The 22,950-nt window shown below is 39.4% G+C and overlaps 1 protein-coding gene across 1 annotated transcript; it reads right to left on the bottom strand.

Annotated features, from left to right (window-relative positions):
• Window positions 1-70: 70 nt before the first annotated feature.
• rab35b (RAB35, member RAS oncogene family b) lies at window positions 71-22,424 on the bottom strand. Its single transcript, XM_082187912.1, has 6 exons — window positions 22,164-22,424; window positions 19,535-19,585; window positions 18,125-18,248; window positions 4,242-4,366; window positions 3,720-3,844; window positions 71-2,474 (listed from the first exon to the last, which is right to left on the bottom strand). Exons 1-6 carry the CDS (start codon window positions 22,213-22,215, stop codon window positions 2,346-2,348), a joined length of 606 nt encoding a protein of 201 aa, XP_082044038.1. The 5' UTR covers window positions 22,216-22,424; the 3' UTR covers window positions 71-2,345.
• Window positions 22,425-22,950: the final 526 nt, after the last annotated feature.

Below are 22,950 nucleotides of genomic sequence, written 5' to 3'. Positions count from 1 at the left end.
GAAGAACTTGTAAACAGATGTGCAAACATGTTCCCTGAAGATGCTTAATAAAGACAAGGACAAAAAATGCTTGTGTCAAATATTAATTCTTTAAAATATTTATTAATGATTTAATTCATAAAGGGGAGGTCCATAATACATTTCTTTTCTCCAGTGTATAATATAACCACAGCTGAAAAAAAGTGTTTCAACCAGCACAGTTTGCATGGACATGTGCTAATATGTCATACGCGCACGTATACGCACATATATGATGAACAGAAGTCACATGACTTGGGTTGAATTTGGCTCACAGCACAGCTAGGGCTTCTGGTGTGTTTTGGCTTACTGGTTATTAATACTAATGAAAGTATTCCTATTGGTGAATCTCACAAAAACGCTCAAGAGCATCAAACTCAAAAGAAGAAATCAAATTTTAGATATTAAAAATGAACCAATGAAGCGCTCTCTTTTTTCTTTGTTTTGCATATTTCAATTGTGAAGCATTTATATATTATGATTCCATTTGTTGTCATGAGATTAATGCAGATCTAAATTCATTGCGTTAATAATCAGCATTTTAAACTCTCTGCATTTGTTTTGTTTTTACATTCACAATTTAAATGCAAAGAAAATAATAATTTGCATAAAAATAGGCTTTTTTTTTTTTCATGAAAAATATTTTCTTTAGGGCTGAATTGTGACACGGTCACGTTTTCGTGAGATTCACCCCCTATAGAGACCGCCAAAGGAAGATCTCATAGGTTGGGTATCTGTCAAAGGTAAATCTGCCATTAAGACTCTATTCTTAAAAGTCAAGAAAGAAAAAAAAAAAATCAAGAAATTTGTCTTTTTAGGGATGAACACAAACAGATTCACCCCTTTGGCTTAAACACTTTAACATAGCATCTCCTGTCCACATATAAAAACATATTACATTTGATATTAGCAATATACCCTTTGCAACTGTGCATAAACATGGTAATTTAGTTGTTTTTTTTTACTTTGCTTGGATCAGTGTCTTCTGGGTCCAGATGAGTTGAGGATCTTGTGCTCCATACAGGACTCGTAGCAATGTGTTACAACCTCGTATGACATTAACATCACTCATCGATGAGATGCAGGAGACGAACTCTAGTTCTTATCATCAGCTTCTTCAATCGGGTGCATCCACAAACCCAAAGATGCGACTCCAGCGTCCGTACGAACACAACAAGTCTATGGCAACACTGAACGAGAGGGCGATTCTGTCATGATACCATCTGAGATTATGGCAGTATCTTCCGCCCTCATCCTCACAGGGAAGCACAAAAGCAGAAAAACACAAGCCTGAGGCGGCAAAAGACGTCTGTGAATGTCAAAGAGGCCTGAAGACTTCATCCAGATAACTAATCGCATGAAAACATGTTCAGCCCTAAATCTAAAGGAGAAAAATAAACTATATTTTGCATGAAGCCTATTATAAGGCCAAGAATTTACGTTTTTTTCTCATGATAATGATTGACTCAATTCTCTTCCCTAATGTTCATTACTGTAACGCATCCAGATGTTTCAATGCACAACAGTAAAAAAATGACTATTTTAAATGAGTATTAAAAGGCAGTACAACAAATACTATCATAATGTATAAATACGACTTTTCTTGCATTGTAAAATGAGAATTTGAGGGGAAATGCGCTTAAGTGTATTGGTCTCAAACAAGACTTCATTTTCTTTATGCAAAATAGAATTAATTTCACAATTTAAACATGGACATGCTCTTTTTGTGAGATAAACCCAATGAAAGGAAGGGAAAAAAGATCAAATGAGAGAATCAAAAGACTGTTATTTCACGCATCACTGATTAATATGGTCTAAAAATGAGCTAAAACTGAAAAATGTTTGGCATCTGTCTTGCACGGAGTCCATGATGAGTGAATGTCTGTAATTGCATGATTTCATTAAAAGAAAAAGGGAAAAAAAGGCCTAATTGTTCTTGCAGAAAAAACAAAACACTGGCATTCCACAAAAATGAGAGAAAGAGATGATGATGAAGAAGAAGAAAATAAAAATCACTCCTGAGATGGTGGATAATAGAGAGTAATTCTGAAAGCATACAGAAACCTGCACGGTTTGGCGATCATGTCAGCTTGCTGGTCCTTCAATAAAGGAGGAGGATCTTTTATTAAATATCACGAATTCCACATGAAACTCCTCGACTCCGATAAAATCTGTACATTTTCTTTTAAAAAGTCTCTGTGGTTTGTCTCGGTCCAGAAAGGACTGCTTTCTGTCCGCCCTGGTGTTTTTGTGAAATCGTGATTGAGACGATCACAGTCCGTCTTGCATTGTGCCGACCGCCGTGCAGAGGAACGTCTGTTCGTGCACTAGCAGCATTTCTTCTTTCGTTTGCTATTCTTGCCGAGTTTAATCACATCATTCTGCTGCTGTTGCTGCTGTTTGGCCACAGACTCTTTCTTTGCCCGGAGCACCAGCTCTGTGATGCAGTTAAACATCTACACAAAGACCAGAAACACACACACACGTACACGTTACTGTACCATCCAGCACTGGTTCTAATAAAAACTAACACACTTTATTCAACACATCCAGCTATAAAATCTGAATGGATGAGCCGCTGTAGATGACATAGATGAATAGATGACACACACGCATACTTATACAATATATACATATAAGGGGTTGAACGGTACATGTATTCGTATTGAACCGAAACAGTACGGGCATCACGGTTCGGTGCATACATTTACACGGAGAATACACGGTATAAAAATAAATAAAACTTGCGTGCAAATTAATGTAATGTAATGCGGAACTACTGTTAGATACACGGGTACTTTAGGGACATCTAATCTGTAGCTCCGCCTTAGCTCTGAAGCAGGCTGCGATGTAAAGATTGCAATGCTGGAATATGTTGTGAGTGAGTGAGTGAGTGAGACGCGGGCGCGATCGAAAAGTCACAAAGTGTTTACTTATATTTGTGTGTGTGTTAGGCGCGGGCGCGATTGAACAGTGGAAACATAAAAACATACTCCGTCATTTTGTTTATACAGGACATCATTCAAACTGCAAAGTGTTTAAGTTACTGTTAATTACAATTTTAAGGAAAACAAATATATTAATCTGAAATGTAGCAAATTAATTTTCAATTCATTCAGGTACAATTACATATCTCAAGGTCTTTTTGTCTTTTTATTAATTTAATTAATAAACTAATTATATAAAACTATTGTCAGTGCACTACAAATAAACTGGTTCTATGCCTTTACTTCATTAAGAAAACTTATTTAAAAAATACAAGGCTTAAGTGATTTATTTTCCTTTGGTGGTCCAGCCTGAGACATGCACAAGCCTTCTGCATTTCTGTTTTGCTTTTCCCTCCATTGTACCGAACTCGTACCGAACCGTGATGTCTGAACCGAGGTATGAACCGAACCGTGACTTCTGTGTACTGTTCCACCCCAAATACATATATATATATATTTTTTTTTTAGTGTGATTATTTCAATGTTTAGTTAAATTTCAATGTGCCAAGTTTTACTCGACAACTTTAAACTAGGAATGTGCACAAGTACTCGATTATTCAAGTAGTCATTCTGTGAAATATGAAATAAAATATTCCAGAACAGAGGAAAACTACATTTTGTAGCTGAAGCTGCACATTTGTGAGTCCAGGAGTGTTTTAAGTGTTTTTACAGCACATTCTGAATGGTCCTAAGACAGACCCCTGAGGAACTCACCTCCTCCACGTTGACATTCTCTTTTGCACTCGTCTCAAACAGACTGATGCCCATCTGCTCTGCGAACTTCTGTGCGTCATTCGTCTCCACAACCTTAGAGTTTGGATCGTCGTTTTTATTGCCCACTGAAGGGAGAACATGACAGGAGTGGAGAGAAACGTTAATACAGAAGTGACCTTTGGCAGTTCTACTAATTCATGTACTAAAGGTTTCATATCATGGAAAATTGGATGTTTTTTTAATAAATAAGAGTTTCGCTAACTGCACCCCCTCCCCCTGTCCACCCTGACCATTTACTGAAACTAAAATGCAAAAAAATGACTTTTTCAGAAGATTCATCATGGTAATAATAACAGCACAACCCTGAGCTCCTTAAATTATAACCGCACACAGAATGAATTACACCACATTTCATTTGCAAAGATGTTAACCAATCAAAATAATACAAAATAAAAATATAGAAGTGGACTTGAAAACAAATAAATTAATTGTATTGTGTAGAGCCTGCAATGGTGAACTGACCTAATATTCGACAGACGTCATCACAGTTCTGGTTTATTTCATGCAGCCATCGTTTGACGTTGACAAAGGACTCGGCACTGGTGACGTCATACACTACTATGACCCCATGGGTTCCTCTGTAATACCTGAAAATGGAAAATCAAGAGTGTAGCAGATAAATAGTTCACTTTGGTGGCTGAACAAAAAAAAGGCTTGACGCTCACTTTCCAAAAATTATTCCATTGTCCACAGGATAGCTTTCCAAACTGAAATAATATTTATTACAAAAAAGTATGTTTATACAAAATCAAAAAATCAAACTCTCATATAAATAAAGGATTGAAAAGATATAAGGTGGATTGAATCAATCTGTTTCCTATGGAGTCAGGCCGTGAGGTCAAAGACTGTTACTTCCAGTTCTGGCCACGCCCTCAGGTGAAGTCACAGGTCCTTTATTCCATCTCCTGCTTTAACCCCTAGGTGGTGCCAACTCACATAACATTGGGTGCAATAGTTAATTATTTAACAAACAAAAATAAACCTTATTTTAGCTCCTACATATCCGGCCCCTAAATGTTTCAAATTTAACATTGAACATTTACATACATTTATACAAGGAGCGATTAATAATCTAAGTAATCTAATTACAAAAAGAAAAGAATATATACTTTCCATTCATCTGATCTCTATTGATCATCTTCTTCCAACAGCAAGCACAGCTTTGTGATGGGCCGCTCTATAATGCTGGTCTTTGTCTGCAGTTTGACTGACCGGACCATCCCTTTTGAGTCAGGTTTTGTTTCTAGTATTCTTGCAAGCGGCCATGAGGATCGTGGAGAGGTAGGGTCAACCACCACCACAATATCTCCAACTTTGAGATTAGTTCTTGCTTTACACCACTTCTGTCTCTCTTGCATTAGTGTTAAATACTCCTGTGTCCATCTCCTCCAGAACAAATCTGCCAAGTATTGCATTTGTTTCCACCGGCGCCTGGTGTATGAGTCAGATTTGGAAAACTCACCTGGAGGTAGAACAGGCTGTGAGTTATGCAAGAGAATGTGGTTAGGTGTAAGAGCCTCCAGGTCGAAAGGGTCAGAGGATGCAGTGGTGATTGGGCGGTTGTTAAGAATTGCCTCAACTTCACAAAACAATGTCTGGAGACCTTCATCGTCTACAACTTGTTGGTGTAAAAGGGAATTTAAGACCCATCTTGCAGACCTGATTAGTCTCTCCCACACGCCACCGTGGTGAGACGCCCCTGGTGGGTTGAAACTCCAGTCAATACCCCTTTGGAGCATGGCACTTTGAATCTTACTGCTGTTCAGATTGGTAATGGCCTTTTTGAGCTCTCTGCATGCACCTACGAGATTGGTACCATTGTCAGACCAGATATGTTTTACCTGGCCCCTCCTACATATGAATCTTCTTAAAGCATGGATACAGGAGTCAGTGTCCAGGGAGCTAGCCATTTCAAGATGAATGGCTCTGCACGACATACATGTAAAGAGTACGCCATATCTTTTGACAAAATTTCTTCCTCTTTTTGTTTCTATTGGGCCAAAATAGTCCATTCCTACATTTGTGAACGGTGGGAGATCTGGTAGAGTTCTTTCTTTTGGCAAATTAGCCATCTTTTGTTCTTCAGTTTTGCCTTTCAAGCGTCTGCATGTCACACACTTAGAAATAATTTTTCTTGCTGCTGTGTTGCCATTGATGATCCAATACTTCTTACGCAACTGGGCAAGAATATAATTTCTTCCACAGTGCCCATACCTTTCGTGAATGTGGCGTAGTAACAAATTGGAGGTGTGGGAGTGCTTCGGAAGAATGATGGGATGCTTCATGCTTTCTGACATTGTCGCTCTTGACAGTCGTCCTCCTACTCTCAATAATCCATCTTTTATCACTGGATCTAGTTTGTAGAGGGTACTCTTTTTTTGAACATTGTGTGGAGTCATTTTTAGCTTTTCAAAATCATTTGGGAAAGCTTGTCTTTGAGTGTAGGATATAATTTCTTTTTCTGCTCTCCCAAGGTCTTTCATAGACAAGAACTGACCACTAAGTGTTGATCTGAAGATATGCAGCTGGGAATCCAGTTTTTGATGTCTAGAACGAGTGCAGACATTGGTGGAAAGTTCCTTCCTTTTAGCAGCGAGTGCTAACAGGCTGTCTCCAAGCTTTTGGTACCAAGCAACAGCTTTAAGCAATCTGGTCCAATCTGAGAAGTAAGAAAGAAGCTTTTGGGTAGGATTCTGTTCATTTTTAGTGACCGTGTTACACACAATGGTAAAACCTTTGACCTCTGGGTCATCTTGTCTAAGGGACACTTGTTTATACCCTTCAGTTGGCCAACTGTGGTCTGGTTGCCAGAGGAATTCAGGGCCACATATCCATCTTTTACTTTCCAGAAACATTGGTACTCTCAGCCCCCTGGATGCATCATCTGCCGGATTGTCCTTACTGGACACATACCTCCATTGTTGGGTGCAGGTATTTTCTCTAACGAATGATACTCTGTTGGCAACATAAGTGTGAAATCTTGCACTGTCATTGGCTATGTATTTCAACACTGCCTCACTATCTGTCCAGAACAGTGAATTTTTCAATGGCAGCTGCAGTTCTGACCGGAGCATCTTGTCTACTTTGACAGACAACACAGCAGCTGCCAACTCAAGTCGTGGTATCGTCAACTGCTTTAAAGGGGAAACTCTTGCCTTTCCAATCATGAAAGATACATGGATGTTACCTTGCTCATTGGTCATTCTGATGTAGCTTACAGTTCCATATCCTAGTTCGCTGGCATCAGCAAAATGATGCAACTGAAAGGACTGTGGCTTACCAAATCCATTGGGTTTCTTACAGCGTGGCACACTGAAGGCCGCCAACTTGGGGAGGTCATGAATCCAACATAGCCATTGTCTTAACTGAGACGTGGATATCGGCTTATCCCATCCATAGCCTTCTTTGCACAATTGCTGTAAAAATTGTTTGGCTGGAAGAGTGAGGGGTGCCAAAAGTCCAAGAGGATCAAAGACAGAGCTCACCATGGAGAGAATACCTCTACGGGTATGGGGTTTTTCATTGAGTGTGATGGTAAATCTAAAGGTGTCATCTTCCACGTTCCATTGAAGTCCCAAGGCATGGTCAACTGGTAGTTTGTCCTTATCTAAATCTAAGGACCTAATGTTCTTCCCTCTTTGCTCCTCCTCAATGGAAGACAAGACGGTTCTACTATTACTCACCCATTTGGTGAGTTGAAAACCTCCCAAGCTGCACAAATCCACCAAGTCTGATCTCAGTTGCACTGCTTCCTGTGCCGTGGGCAGAGACACTAGGCAATCATCAACATAAAAATTATGCATTACTGCGTTGGTTACTAGAGGTCTAAAACAGTTGTTGTCTTCTGCTGTTCTCCGCAAGGCAAAGCTAGCACAGCTTGGAGAAGAGACCGCTCCAAAAAGGTGCACCAACATGCGATGATCTATAGGACTTTGCTCAATGTCCCCTTCTGGCCACCACAGGAAGCGTAAACAGTTCACATCTGATTTTGAGACTCTCACCTGGTGGAACATAGACTTTATGTCCGCCATCATTGCAATGGGTTCTTGACAAAACCTAAGCAGGACTCCAACCATTGAATTGGTAAGATCAGGCCCTTGCAACAGTTCCGTGTTCAGGGACACACCTTGATATGTTGCACCACAGTCAAACACAACTCTAAGTGTATTCTTTTTAGGGTGGTAGACTGCGTGATGTGGAATATACCAGGTTCTTCCCTCCACTTGATCCACCTCTTCCTGTGGGACCACCTCAGCATATCCTTTATCTATCATGTCACTGAGAAAGGATGTGTACTCTTTATGGAATGAATCACTTCTCTTAAATTTCCTTTTCAGACTCAGAAGACGTTGCATGGCCATGTGACGGTTGTTGGGCATTATCACATAATTTTTCCTAAACGGTAAGTTGAGTGTGTAGTGTCCATCCAATAGTGAGATTGACTCATTTGCAATTTTAAGAAAACTTTTGTCATCAAATGACATTTCACGTTTTTCATCTGAGGCCTTTTCATTGAAGTCATGATTGTACTGACTAATCAGAAGCTTTTCCAAATTTGCTACAGATATTCTGTTTATGTCAGCAGATGGAGAGTCACAACTTATGCTGGATTTCCCTCCTCTTAAGGGTCCATTGACTACCCAACCAACTAAAGTCTTGACTGCATAAGGGCCCCCACCTTGACTGTTTACAATCTCCCATGGCTCTATGACCTTTGAGGCATTGGTTCCTATAAGTAGCTCAATGTTGCCATTAATCTCAGGGATATCAACCTTTTGCAGGTATGGCCATCTAGCAAGATCTTTTTTGGTGGGTATGTTTTCCATGGTGACTGGCATTTCCTTTTGTGTGAATACGTCAGGCAATTGTATGAAATTGGTTTTATCCAATCCAGAGATCTCTAATCCTGTGATTATATAAGTTGGCATGGACTTCTCATGACTCATTGTCTTCAACAGGATATTAGTTCTTTTACCTTTGACGTTCAACTGAGACATCAGACGTTCGGTACAAAAGGTAGCGGAACTTCCAGGGTCAATGAAAGCATAGACTGGAATGATTTTGTCACCTTTAGCAGCTTTGACTCTTACTGGAACCACTGAAAGGACATTATCCTGTATACCGGCCCCAATATGCCCACCGGCTGGCTGCGTAACAGCAGAGGAGTTCACGGTTTCTTTTGTGTCAATTTTCTTTTCATGCTTTACCTTTTGCTCTGTTTGCTCAATGTGAAGGACGCTTGGGTGCTGTTTAGAACATGATGTACAGGTGAGCCTCTTCCTACAGTATTTGCTGATGTGACCTTGATGTAGGCACCCAAAACAGATTCCTTTTCCTTTGATGAATTCTATCTTTTCCCTGTGCTTCTTTTTCTTGAATAGCTTGCACTGCTCCAACGTGTGATTGCTGCTGCTACACAAATGACATAAGACTTGCAAATAGTTGTCATTAGAGGATTGCTGAGTAGAATGGAAATCAGGAGCAGAAACACTAGTAGCAAAGGTACTTCCACCAGACTTCAGCTTGACTTTAGTGGGGAACTTGTCTTTAGTTTTGATTAGGGGTTTATCTTGAATATCCCCGAATACTGGGTCTGAAGCCACTCTCACTTGCTTTTCAACAAATAGGACAAGATCTTTAAATTGAGGCCTACTGTTCTGGTTTTCTTGAAATTCCCACACTTCTGATCGCCATCTTTCCCTCAGCTTGTAAGGAAGTTTCAAGACCAAGACTTTCATGTTGGATGACAAGTTAATTTCATGTGAGTAACTCATGTCCTCCATTGCATTACAACAGCTCCTCAAGAATATTGCGAAAGCTTGCAGAGATTTGGAATCCTCAGGTCTAATCGTAGGCCATTCTAATGCTTTCTTCATATAAGCAGAACACATGCTGAATTCATCTCCGAAGTGTTTCTGTAGCAAATCTCTTGCTCTTTCATAACCTTTATCTGGGGTCATATGAAGACAACTCCTTACCAGATCTCTGGGAAAGCCACTGGTATATTGATCAAGAAAGTACAGTCGGTCAGCACTGCTATCTGTTTTTAGCTCAATGCCATATTCAAAAGCTCTTATGAATGGTCTGTACTTCAGAATATCACCATCGAAGATTGGGATATCTCTCTGAGGAAGACTTGAAAGCTGATGCTGCTTCACTAGGAGGGATGTTATGTCATTTTGGCGTTGAAGGATGTTTACCAAACTGCTCAGATCTACACCAGAACCCGCGCCAGACTCTGAAGACTGATCTGAAGACTGATCTGAAGACTGGTCAGATGCACTGGCTGTGGCTAGGTTTGACTGTGCATGGAGATTACCTGGACCAGGTGGTTGAACCTCCTTGGCTTTCTTCCTGACTGCACTGTGGCCATTTGAACGCTGTGGGATAGGACTGGGTTGAATATCCTTGGGACGAACACTTGGGGTTTGCACAACAGAAAGTGCTTTAGCGACCTTATCCAAAGAAAGGAATTCACACTCTGAAGCATAACTCATTGATGACATCTCAGCATGATAGGATTCCCTTGGCACGTTCACGTCGTGAGGATTAGATGTTAAGTCTGTTGCTGCTGAGGCTCCGTGATATTTACCAGCGGACTTCAAAACTGCAAGTTTGGCTGATGAGGCATCTAGCTGTGCTTTCAGCTCCAGAACTTCACATTTTTTCTTTAATGCTTGCCTCTTTTTGTTAAGTGCTTCTTCTCTATCCTCCAAGTCATGTTTTTCTCTGAGTGCAGCCACCTTTGCTAAAACTGCAGCTCTTTCTGCTTCCACCTGTAGACTTGCAGATGCAATTGAAAACGCTCTTGATCTGGATTCACGACTGGAAATTTGAGATATGCTGTCTTTAGGGGCAACTTCAATCTCCTGAGGTTCCACAGCCTTAGATACTCCAGACAGCCATTCAGAAACAGAAGAGAGAAAAGTGTTAATGTCTGCCATTTTAGGTTTAAACCATTCTACTTCGTCTCGCCTTGCTTCCTCTTCTGACAACAACTCCTGATAGGTTTCATGTAGAGATTTAAAATCATCCAATAGACACACAAATTTATTCAAATTTTCTTTCACTTCTTGCACACACGAAGCATCTTCCATAAGTTCAAGCATTATATTTTTTCTTTTCGTTAAGTGGGCAAGCTTTCCTTTTCTAGCATTTCGTAGCTTAGGCGCATGACCACTAATCTCTACATCCATAACAGTGCTTGATAAGTCACCCTTGACTTTCTCTTCATCAAACTCATTAACAGTGTCTTCCATACTTGCCACTTGTTTACTAATTCAGCACATGGAATCAATATGCATGGACTTACTATGTTGTCTGGCTCCGCAGACTGTTATACAATCATCCAATAATCCACTTTTCCTATAGTAGACTTCCAACAATTTGCACGGTTTTACAATCTTATCACTCCATAAGCAGATTTCCATTACATCTGAATTTCTGTTCTGTTTCCTCTTCTATCATTTCAAGGACTTGATTCAAGAAATGCATAAAGCCGTACATACCATGCGGTCCAAACAAACAGTCAGTCCATGTGTTCATTGATATCCATGCACTTCACTTCTTCAGTTACAAGCACATTTTTGAGATATCTTCAGCTTGTAGGAAGAAGTCTTTGACTTTTGTAGCAGATAAATAGTTCACTTTGGTGGCTGAACAAAAAAAAGGCTTGACGCTCACTTTCCAAAAATTATTCCATTGTCCACAGGATAGCTTTCCAAACTGAAATAATATTTATTACAAAAAAGTATGTTTATACAAAATCAAAAAATCAAACTCTCATATAAATAAAGGATTGAAAAGATATAAGGTGGATTGAATCAATCTGTTTCCTATGGAGTCAGGCCGTGAGGTCAAAGACTGTTACTTCCAGTTCTGGCCACGCCCTCAGGTGAAGTCACAGGTCCTTTATTCCATCTCCTGCTTTAACCCCTAGGTGGTGCCAACTCACATAACATTGGGTGCAATAGTTAATTATTTAACAAACAAAAATAAACCTTATTTTAGCTCCTACAAAGAGTATTCAAGACTTGTTTAGTTTAAAGGGATAGTTCACCCAGATTTATTCACCCTGAAGCCATCCAAGAGTACCCGACATTCTTCTTTATATTAAATAAAGTTATCTAAAAAAAACTTCCAAGCTTTATAATGAGAGTCAATGGCAGGGCTCCAGACTAACTTTTTTTATTAGGAGCGCTGTAGCCCCTGACTTAAAATTTTAGGAGCGCAAGCAGAAAATTTAGGGGCACATCTTAAATCACCTTGCAGTGCAATTATTCACATTTCCCCCAAAAATAACTGTATTACTGACAAATGCTTTGATAATAAATAGACTTAACGTACAGAAATTACAATGTGCAGTTTTATTTTAAGTTCAGAGGGCTCCAGACTAACATTTGAGGGCAGCGGCACTAAGTTCTACAGAAAGTATATGGTAGCACTGTGGGATGACAAAGCACTGAGCTTAATTTGAGGTGTAGATAAAATTAAAGGAGAACTCTGTAACTCTAGCGAACTCTAGTCACTTCTTCGCTGATTTTCCCTTTTGTTGTCGCATGTTTTCCCCACGAGCTCCCCCTACAGCTGTGGGGGGGCGTATATTTCACAACACAGTCGTAAAAAACTCACTTGCGGCGGCCTCCTCCCCCTCTCTACCGCTGCTCATGTGCGTTTGTTTTGATCGGAGCAAGCCAACTGTATCGTGTGGAACTATGTCTACCGAGGTGAGTAATCTGGTAATACATCATACATGCGTGTGTGTTTATGTCGAATTGCCGTAAAGCAATTTGTGTTTCGCGCTCGTTCTCGTTCTAGTTCTCGCTTCTCACGAGACTTCCAATTTCACTTTGCCGGGACGGGAGTGCGCAAGTTGCAAGGTTGGTTTTCCGCCTGGGAACGCTGGGGGGAGCGGGGAAAGTCACCAATATCACCAGAACAGGTTGTTTAACCATCCAAATGATTTCTAGACAGTTTTATTAAGTTAAAAAAGTTACCAAGTTCTCCTTTAACTTGAACTATTATCATTCATAATGTCTTAATATTAATTCAATAGCAAAATGAGTGACAAAATAGATATTAGGGATTGAAAATAGCCAATAAGCGCCCTCAGCAGCTATGTTTACAATGGTAATTTAATTTTATTAATTTTTTTAAATAAGTGTGAGTTTTCCTACTTCTTGAAACTTTTAGTTTTATAAATAGAGACAATCTTTAAAGGTTGAACAAAAAATGTTTTGGTCAACACATTAAAAATAACATTTAAATATGATATTATAGTTTTGAAGTGCTGGAAAAAGATATGTGTAGGCTACTGTTATAACCACAGTATACCGTTACAGTTAGTGTTACTACATTAAATCCATGGTGAATGTTGCTGATCTGTGGACCTAAAGCCTTCTATAACTTGTTCGTTCATGGCACATGTTTATCCTGGTTTCCACGTTAGCGCTGTTTGATCTGATATGGTTTATAACAGAGAATTCTGCGTTGAATCTGAATGTTTCTCACTGGATCTCGCAACGATGTTATTAATTCTGTCGCGAACTCAATGGATTTCTTCACTGGATGTCCACGATGTAACGGTGTTGCGTGATCGAGATCCGCCCGCGACTGGCGAGAGAAGCTCTGCGCTGTCTATTATTGGTTCGAACTATTAAACGGTCCGTGACGCAGAAATGAGTAGCGCAGTTTTTTTCCGCTTTCATTTTGTTTTGATTTATTAACATGTCACGGAATACTCTATGCTTGAGGCTGAGAATGTGTCTAACTAGCATATTGTGTTTAAACTGCGAAGTGCCTGCAAACTTCGTTTTCCCCGCAGTTCTGGGATAGCGACTGCAACATTCGCAGTTCATTAAGTTCGTCTCCTTACAGTACCTCAACCAGCTGCATTCTCGCAGCCAGTCTTCCCGAAAATGGTGGGTTCGGGCCTTTATCACCTCACAAACCTCTGATTCTGAATCATCATCCGGCTGTGTCTGTGACATTGATATTTGTCTCCGTCTCCTTCCCACGGACGTTTACGCGCGCTCGATTATCTCTAGGACCCTCCCCCTCCACACATTAGCCAGTTACAGTGGCCATTCCCAATTCTTCTCACACTCATTGGCCTGCCACACATTCCGGATTCATTGACGCGCCCCTTCCGTTTAACGTGTAAAAACAAAACAAATTTACTGGTCGCACATGTGCGACTGGATGAAAAATTCAGTCGCACACTCTCAAATTTTGGTCGCAAAATGCGACCATTTGGTCGCAGTCTGGAGCCCTGAATGGGTATATTTTTTTGGGAGTCCATCAAAGTGCATCCATCCATTATAAAAGTGCTCGACACGGCTCTTCGGGGGTTAATAAAGGCCTTCTGAAGTGAAGCGATGCGTTCGTGTAAGAAAAATATACATATTTAAAACTTTATGGACTAAAATAACAAGATTCCGGCAAACGGACGTACGCAAGTCGACTTACGCCAAAAGAGCAACACTGGACGATGTATGACGTAGATGTAGGAGTAGCGTAAGCTTTGACGCCTCTCGCGGATCAAACAAACAGGGCTTGGCAACCATGTTCGTCATTACGTTGTGCGTCAAGTTCAAGGGTTACTCTTTCGCCGTAAATCGATGCGTAGGACGTCTGCTGGAAGCTAGTTATTTTAGTCGATAAAGTTTTAAATATGGATATTTTTCTTACACGAACACGTCGCTTCACTTCACGCAAAGCCTTTATTAATCCGCCAGAGCCGTGTGGAACACTTTTATAATGGATGGATGCACTTCCAAAAGAATATACGAATTGAGCTTGGAAGAGCCAGGACATTTTTTTTTATTTAACTCCGACTGTATTCGTCTGAAAGAAGAATGTCATATCCACCTAGGATGGCTTCAGGGTAGGGATGGGACGGTATGAAAATTTCATATCACGATTATAGTGACCAAAATTATCATTTAACTTTTCTTCGCTGAAGCTTCACGTTTATTTCAAGTGAGTGAGATAAAATATTTCAATTCAAAACAACATTTTGTGGCCAATTATTTCCCAGACGTTGTTTTGGTTTTGAGGTCAAAGTTAACTTGCCTCGCATTCGCTTTAAACAGTGGGCGATGGTCACACAAGACGACTCAGCAGATTTGAAGTGTCCCCCCCCCCCCTATTGTAGTGACCATCCTCGATTAAGTTTCACTCAGGACTTTTGTAAAAGCCAAAATATGACCACACCTCAGATTTGGTCCTCTTAAAAGGCAGAAAAATCTCCCGAGCACGGTCACTGCCTTCCGCCATTCCTTCTCGAATAAATAAATAAAAAAACATTGCGCGCTGTGGCTGAGTCAGACTGTTGCTGGCTGGACAGGATTTACAGTGAGTTATTAAAATCGCGATAATCAAACACGGTTTTAATGATAATTCAATTTTAAACGATAAAACTAACCGTCAGTACATTTTATCGTGGTTTATAGTGAAACCGATAATCGTCCCATCCCTACTTCAGGGTGAGTAAATCGTGCTAATTTACATTTTTGGGTGAACTATCCCTTTAAGTAAGAGTTTAGTTTTCAGTTACCAGCAGGAACCAACAGTGAACAGAGGAACAGCCCTCTGACTTAAAAGCACAGGCCATCTTCTGTCTCCAAACACAGACACAAAGACAAGTGCACACACAAAGAGCTCTTTGAGAGGTCTGTAGCGACCAAGCCCTTCTGTCATTGGCCGAGCCTGTCACAGTTCTGCCTTCATAGCAGATCAAAGCACATAAACATGCAGGAACATGTACATGCACTAACGAGACACTAATGAAGAGGCATACATTCTCTCGTTAGCTACGTAATGACCATCCAATGTCGGCACATCAACACCAGTCCATGCGTCTTTGCATTTTGAAGGGCAAAAATGTACTTAAAAGTTTTGAATACTTTAATGTAAGCCATATGTTTTCAGTTAAAGCTGCTTTTACCAATAATGCCTTAAAAATCTGGAATCTTTAACCAAATTGAAACTTTCAATCTATTTTATTAAGCATTTTCTGTATGAAAGCGTCTACACAAATTAAGTTGATTATATAATGGTGTGTTTTTCACCAGTGTGTTGTTTGCGAATGATTGGATTTCTCGTGCCACATGGAACTGTGCAATAAAACCCATGGAAAGCTTCAGTCCCAGAGTGCCAATGGTAGATGTGGATTCCCAGTCAAACAGCAGCTATAAACCGTTACACAACTAATGAGAAACTTCAAACAGATTCCCTGAGGTCTTCTGTTAGTGAAGAGCCACGCTCGTACACACAACACCCAGAAAAACACAGTCGTCTTGAAACATTGCTCACTTTCTTAACATAAAATATGTTATTACTTAGGGCTGGGTAAAAAAAAAATATTGATTTCTCGATTTTAATCTATTCTCATTTTTACGAACCGATATCGATTCTTAAAGGCATGTTTTTTCTAAAAATCTTTTCCCCAAATTTGTTTAAACTGTCTTTATATACCAATACATAATTAAAATGTAAGTACTCTGAAAAAGAGAGTATAAAAATCGAGTGTCTGTAGTCCTCTCAGGGCTGCAATAAACACAGCTACTTATGTCCATTCACTCCCACCCCCTCCCTTCTGGGCTCCTTCCAAAGCCACGCCCCCAAAACACATGAACGCGCGATGCCGACCGCTCAGCTGGAGGTCACGTTTGCCAGCGCCGTGCGCAGAAGAGCGCAGTGCATGTAGTGACATCATGTCAGAATCACATGTAATAACATACCTAACTTTATCATTATGAATATAAACAACTAACATGGCTGTTAGTACTCACTATCAAGCTAGCATATCGATACTGGTAAAGTTTAAAATATATTGAGTTTGATTCGGTAACGAGCTAGTAACATAAGGCAAAGCTAAAAACAGGTTGCATTGATACACGTTTTCCCATTACCATCAGTTACACTGTGATGAAGGTGAATTTCGTGTAAGATTCATAACATATACGGTGTTTTGCATGTAAGAGCTTCCACGATTGTGATTCTTCCTAGCTTCCGTGCCTCTTCCCCTCCTCGAGTCAAACGGGTGCGCGCATGTGGACAGCTCCTGTAGCGGCAGGGGTGGTAGCCATGGTAGCGAGGGAGAGTGACAGTCGCCCAGCCAATCATTTCATTCGTTCTGAATGGACATAAGTAGCTGTGTTTATTGCAGCCCTGAGAGGACTACAGACACTCGATTTTTATACTCTCTTTTTCAGAGTACTTACATTTTAATTATGTATTGGTATATAAAGACAGTTTAAACAAATTTGGGAAAAAGTTTGCCTACCCTGCCTTTAAATCCCAAGAATCGATTAGTCATCCTGTTTTCAGTTGATGAATGAATGGAACATTGTAGTGCGCATCCCATCCTATAAATTGCAATAATCTTTGTGCTTTGTTACTATTGATATGAAAAAAAGTCTCAGATTTAAAATTACGTCCATTTTCTTCCAACATAAATACCGTTTTGGCGCTGTGGCGTGAGATCGCTCTGGCTCAGCTCATCTCAAGAGAAGCACATGATCTTCTCTTCCGCCTTAATACCAGTTACAGCGCAAAATAAACATGAATGATGAGTGTTTCAACTGTGGAAATTTACCTCAGAAAAACCATATCCAGTGATCATAAACTCGTTAGTCAGCTAGAAAAATGTACTCTAGAGAGGAGCATTTTGCTAAATATATGCACCATATTACATATTCATTATAATTTTTAATGTTCTTCAATATTTAATGCATGTTTGAATAAATCTGGCAAGTTTTTATGACAGCCACCATTTAAATGTTTATATTTCATATAACTTTATTATTATTAAATAAATAAAAGTGTAATTTAAGTGTTTGTATACAAATCAGTTCATTTTTACCTTCAAAATGATATAGTAGGCTAATGAAGCCTATAGGCTACCACTGACTCCCATAGTTCACAGCATTGTAAAGAGATTTGTTTTCCTTGAGGAGATTTGACATGTATCGTCCCTGATCTCCAAAATAATATTGAATCGAAATCGAATCAAATTGTGAAATGTGTGTCAATACCCAGCCCTATTACTACTGAAGCTAAGAGTGAAAAGCACTATTTTAATACATTTTTAAAGAGAAATACCAGATATAATTTATTCTGACCGAGTGTTTGGTTTGATATCTACTGGGTTGATTACTAAGATCTTCCTGTCAGACAATATCCAACACAAACTTCAAGCACGTTTCAGTTCTGGCGATACAATGTTTTCTCAAGACGGCTGAGTACGAAATCTGAAAATGTTTAAAGAACCCTCTTTGTATTATGGTTTGCTCTGAAACAGAAAGCAGCAGGAGTTTGATCACTTCATGCGTTTGACTCACGTAGACGTGATGGTTCTGAAACGCTCTTGTCCGGCTGTGTCCCATATCTGCAGTTTCACCTTCTCTCCGTTAATTTCCACCGTCCGGATCTTGAAGTCGACTCCTATAGTGGTGATGTAACTACCTACAACACAATATAACACCAATGTACAATGGATGTACAATCTTAATAGATTAGGTTGGGCTTTTTCAACCCCTTCATTTCCATAATTAGTGAATATTATTGAATAATACTACAAATATTGTACAAAAAATAATTTTAGGCACACTGTTGGCCTACACATCATGAGACATGATAAAATGACAACAATTTCAGCTTAAACATTACAATTTAAGAGACTACTGAATAATCCCTACTAATCTTTACAGTGATAAATATTTTCTTTGCCATGTACACACACATTCTACAGTTTGGGGTCACAGAGAATTTTGAAAGAAGTCTCTTCTGCTCACTAAGGCCACATTTATTTGATCAAAAAATACAGTAAAATCTGAAATATTATTACAATTTCAAATAACTTTTTTATGTGAATATATATTTTAAAATGTAATTTATATCCTGTGATCAAAGCTGAATTTTCAGCATCATTACTCCAGTCTTCAGTGTCACATGATCCTTTACAAATCATTCTAATATGATGATTTCTGAAGTTTGCGCAGAAAGAACTGAAGAGTTTTCTGTTAGAACGGTGTCGTGTTAGCGGCCGCTAAGTTAATAACTAATGATCGTTACGACGGAAGTGAATCAATCAAACTTTAGCTGGACAATAACTTTATTCTAGAGCTACTATAAAGCCAAAACACTTCACTTTAATTTCCTATTATTAATGTAAAGCTGCTTTGGAACAATCTACATTATTAAAAGCGCTATATAAATGAAGGTGACTTGACATGATTTGATGCTCAAGAAACATTTCTGATTATTCTCATATCATATTTTTGTGGAAACCCTGATACATTTTTTTTTTTTCAGGATTCTTTGATGAATAGAAAGTTTTTTCAAAAAGCATTTATCTGAAATATATTTTTTATGTAACATTATAAAATATCTTAACTGTAACAACTTGATCAATTTAATGCATTCTTGCTGAAAAGTCTTACTGACCCCCCCCAATTCTGAACGGTAGTGTATGATTCATAAAACGATATTATTTCTCTTTTACAAGATTTACTTGAATTTGTTAAATTCCAGAATATATTTAATAAAAAGTAAAATCTGCAAACAAGAACTTGGAAGTATTTTTTATTTGTCCACTACCTTCTGTTCATTAAATAAAAAAAAATAAAAAAAACACAAACAACAGCTGTAACATTATCACGTTCCTGGCTTCAGAAAATATGATGAGTCCGTACTCAAACATGATAAATCAAACAGATGATTCTGGATATGTTCATGCATCTTGATCTTACCTGAAAAAGTGTTGTCTGCAAAACGCAGCAGAAGACTGCTCTTCCCAACACCTGGAACGACAAACAAACAAAACCAAAGAGTGAGGAAAACAAAGACACAGCATATGATGCAGCAGATTTCAGCTGAATATGATCAAAACTGGCTCTGTTAAACCAGACAAGCTAACGTCTGCTCACCATGTGGTTTCTCACACGGCTTTCAGATTTACTCCTTATAGATAAAACCAAACATTTCAGAAACATGTGGTTTTCTCAAATGATGTTAGGACCAAAATAATCTCAAATACCACCAGCATAATATCTCATCCACACTGACTGCAGATTATATTCTGCAAAATGAGTGTGTCACTTTCTTCAGCTCTCATGGGTTTGAAACAGTAATGGAGAAGGCCATGTCAGTGAGCTCTTGGGATTTCTATGTGGAATATGAACCACGGTCTGTGGACGTGCCGTCGAGAGACTACAGCCGACAGACACACACCGACCGCCGACTCTCAGAAAGGAAGATAGACCAAGCAAACATCCTCTCCTGACAAACTACGCCACGAACGCACAGGATAAAAGAGTTTACATGCTTTCTTTAGTGGAAGGGCTTTAGAAAGGCAACACAGATTCCTGTAGAATGAGTAGAACTTGTGCATGATTAACTTGTTTAACATGAAGCACATCAACAACATGAATCATTTTGATTCTGCAGGCAATATTTCAGCCGTCTCAAAAAGACCACATAATCTAACCGCAATTAAATATAGCAATTGTAAAGTTTAAACCTGAAAATCTTATATTACATGCCAGATCACCAGTGTCCAAACTGAGCCCGTCCATCAGAGAACACAGCAGATTTTCTTTCTTCACAGACCACAGATCTGCAGCATATCACTCAGTCCCTTTATTAGAGGTCAGATCTGAAGCAGAGGTCAAATAAAAGCCCTCAGAGGACAGAAACACTGAGGCCTGTGTGTCCATCTACTGTACGCTCAGTGCCAGCGTCCATCCTTCATGTGTGTATCACAGCTGTGGTGACTGACCAATTGTCAGGATTAAAACATGACAGTAAAGAAATTCTGTAAGTTGTATCTGACTAAGCTAAAACATTAATTAAAAAGCGTGTGTTTGTATATATATATATATGACCTTGAATCACAAAACCAGTCTCGAGTCGCACGGGTATATTAGTGGCAATAGCCAACAATACATTGTAAGGGTCAAAATTATTGATTTTTCTTTTATGCCAAAAATCATTAGGATATTCAGTAAAGATCATGTTCCATGAGGATATTTTGTAAATTTCATACCGTAAATATATAAAACATTTATTTCTGTGAGTGAATGCTGCACAATCATGAACATAAATGTACAACTTTAAAGGAGATTTTCTAAATGTTTTGATTTTTTTGCATCCTCAGATTCCAGAAGTTCAAATAGTTGTATCTCGACCAAATATTGTCCTATTCTAACAAACCATACATCAATGGAAAGCTTATTTATTCAGCTTTCATATGATGTATGAATCTCAATTTCAAAAAAGTGACCCATGAGACTGGTTTTGTGGTCCAGAGTCACAAATATGAAAGAGAGAGGAGTATAGCATCATCAAGGTCATGGGTTCAATTCCCAGTGAATCCATGAACAAATACATATATATTATAAATATACATAATATATATATATATATATATATATATATATATATGAACTTCTTTATATAGGATATATATATACACATGAGCTCAATCAAGTTTGGATGAGCTATATATTATTGGTATTTTGATAATGGCATACATTTTGTTGTTGAATTCTGATATAGGCTATAATATATATGTATGCCATTATCAAAATACCAATAATATACAGCTCATCCAAACTTGATTGAGCTTATGTGTGTGTCGACTGCTTCACACGCGGAGGTGCACACTGACTCAAACCACAAGAACCACTGTGAGGTGTCGCTGCTCTTTTCACCATCCACTGAAATAAGGACACTCGCCTTTACTTCTGTGCAAACACTACATCTCATTTACTTCAGCTGTCACACACAATAAATCACACCACAAACAACTCAAGTATTTCTGTGTGTAAATCAGCAATTACAAACACTTCAAGTATTCAGATCAGTGACACCCTTCATCATCATCATCATCAGGTCTGAATGGTCCTGGAAATCCTGCAGGATTTCTTCAGTTTTCTTCATTAGTCTTGAATATGAACATGAATATGAAATCAACATGTTCCAGAAAGTGCCACAACACCATATTAATGTTCAACTAGATCTATTATTGTATCATTTTTTAACCAAATGTTTTGATTGTAAAGTGTTTATCTTCTGCACTGACATTCAGACACATCAAATGCTTTCAGTGGTCACTTAAATCAATGCACTTCTGTTCTAGTGCTGAATAAGTGATGGTAGAGTAAGAGCAGATCAGACTGTGGATCTCGGGCCTGTCTGCTGTGATCAGCCCTTAAAACAGCGGCACAATGACATCATAAACACGCTCATCTGTCCATTAAAACAGACCCGCGCTCGTTTACAGCCGGTCGGACCTCACAGCTTGAATATGAGACACTCAAACCCCCACTGAGCCTCGCCCTGGCCCGCTTCCCGTCCCGCATCCCCGGCGTCTCTTACCGCTGTCCCCGATGATCAGCAGCTTGAAGAGGTGATCGTAGTCGCGGGCCATGCCGGTGGAGTGTGGCTCAAACCCCGCGCCTTCACTTCAGCTTTACGCCTCTCTCCAGCCGAACGCTTGGCTGGAACCCGTCTGAGGTCCTGCCCGGAGAAGAGCGGACAATTTCACCCCGATAGATGCCGAAAGCAGCGGGTTTGTCGGTGTCAGGAGTCAGTCAGTCAGTCGCTCATTACCGGAAACGGCGCTTCCTCCTCCTGCACCAGCGCGGCTAACGGACCAATCAGAGCGCGCCGACGCCATATGACGTAACAGCCGCCAACGAGCCAAACATACGAAGGATGTCACGCTCATTACATTATTATTATTTCTTTTAAATCATAAAATAGGGTAAAGACAAATAAGATATCCAAAATGTTTTTTTAATTTTTATTTAATTTAAAAGAATGAAAGCGTCAGTATGTAAAAGTTATTTTGAAAAACGTTTTCGACAACGAGCCCTTTGACGAAGGATCAAAGGATGTCACGCTCATTTAATTACACACACACACACACACACACACACACACACACACACACACACACACACACACACACACACACACACACACACACACACACACACACACACACACACACACACACACACACACACACACACACACACACACACACACACACACACACACACACACACACACACACACACACACACACACACACACACACACACACACACACACACACACACTACCGTTCAAAAGTTTGGGGTCAGTAAGATTTTTAATG

This window comes from Leuciscus leuciscus (genome assembly GCF_965113295.1).
Source record: "Leuciscus leuciscus genome assembly, chromosome: 13".
Classification (NCBI taxonomy): Eukaryota; Metazoa; Chordata; class Actinopteri; order Cypriniformes; family Leuciscidae; genus Leuciscus; species Leuciscus leuciscus.
This window is presented reverse-complemented; position numbering and strand designations above follow the sequence as displayed.

Excerpts from the sequence above, each read along its gene's own strand:
- rab35b (XM_082187912.1), bottom strand. The coding sequence starts at position 22,215 with ATGGCCCGCGACTACGATCACCTCTTCAAGCTGCTGATCATCGGGGAC. Across the intron at positions 4,367-18,124 it reads TTCAGAACCATCACGTCTAC|GTATTACAGAGGAACCCATG; the intron begins GTGAGTCAAACG and ends TTCCATTTTCAG. Across the intron at positions 2,475-3,719 it reads AGAATGTCAACGTGGAGGAG|ATGTTTAACTGCATCACAGA; the intron begins GTGAGTTCCTCA and ends GTCTTTGTGTAG.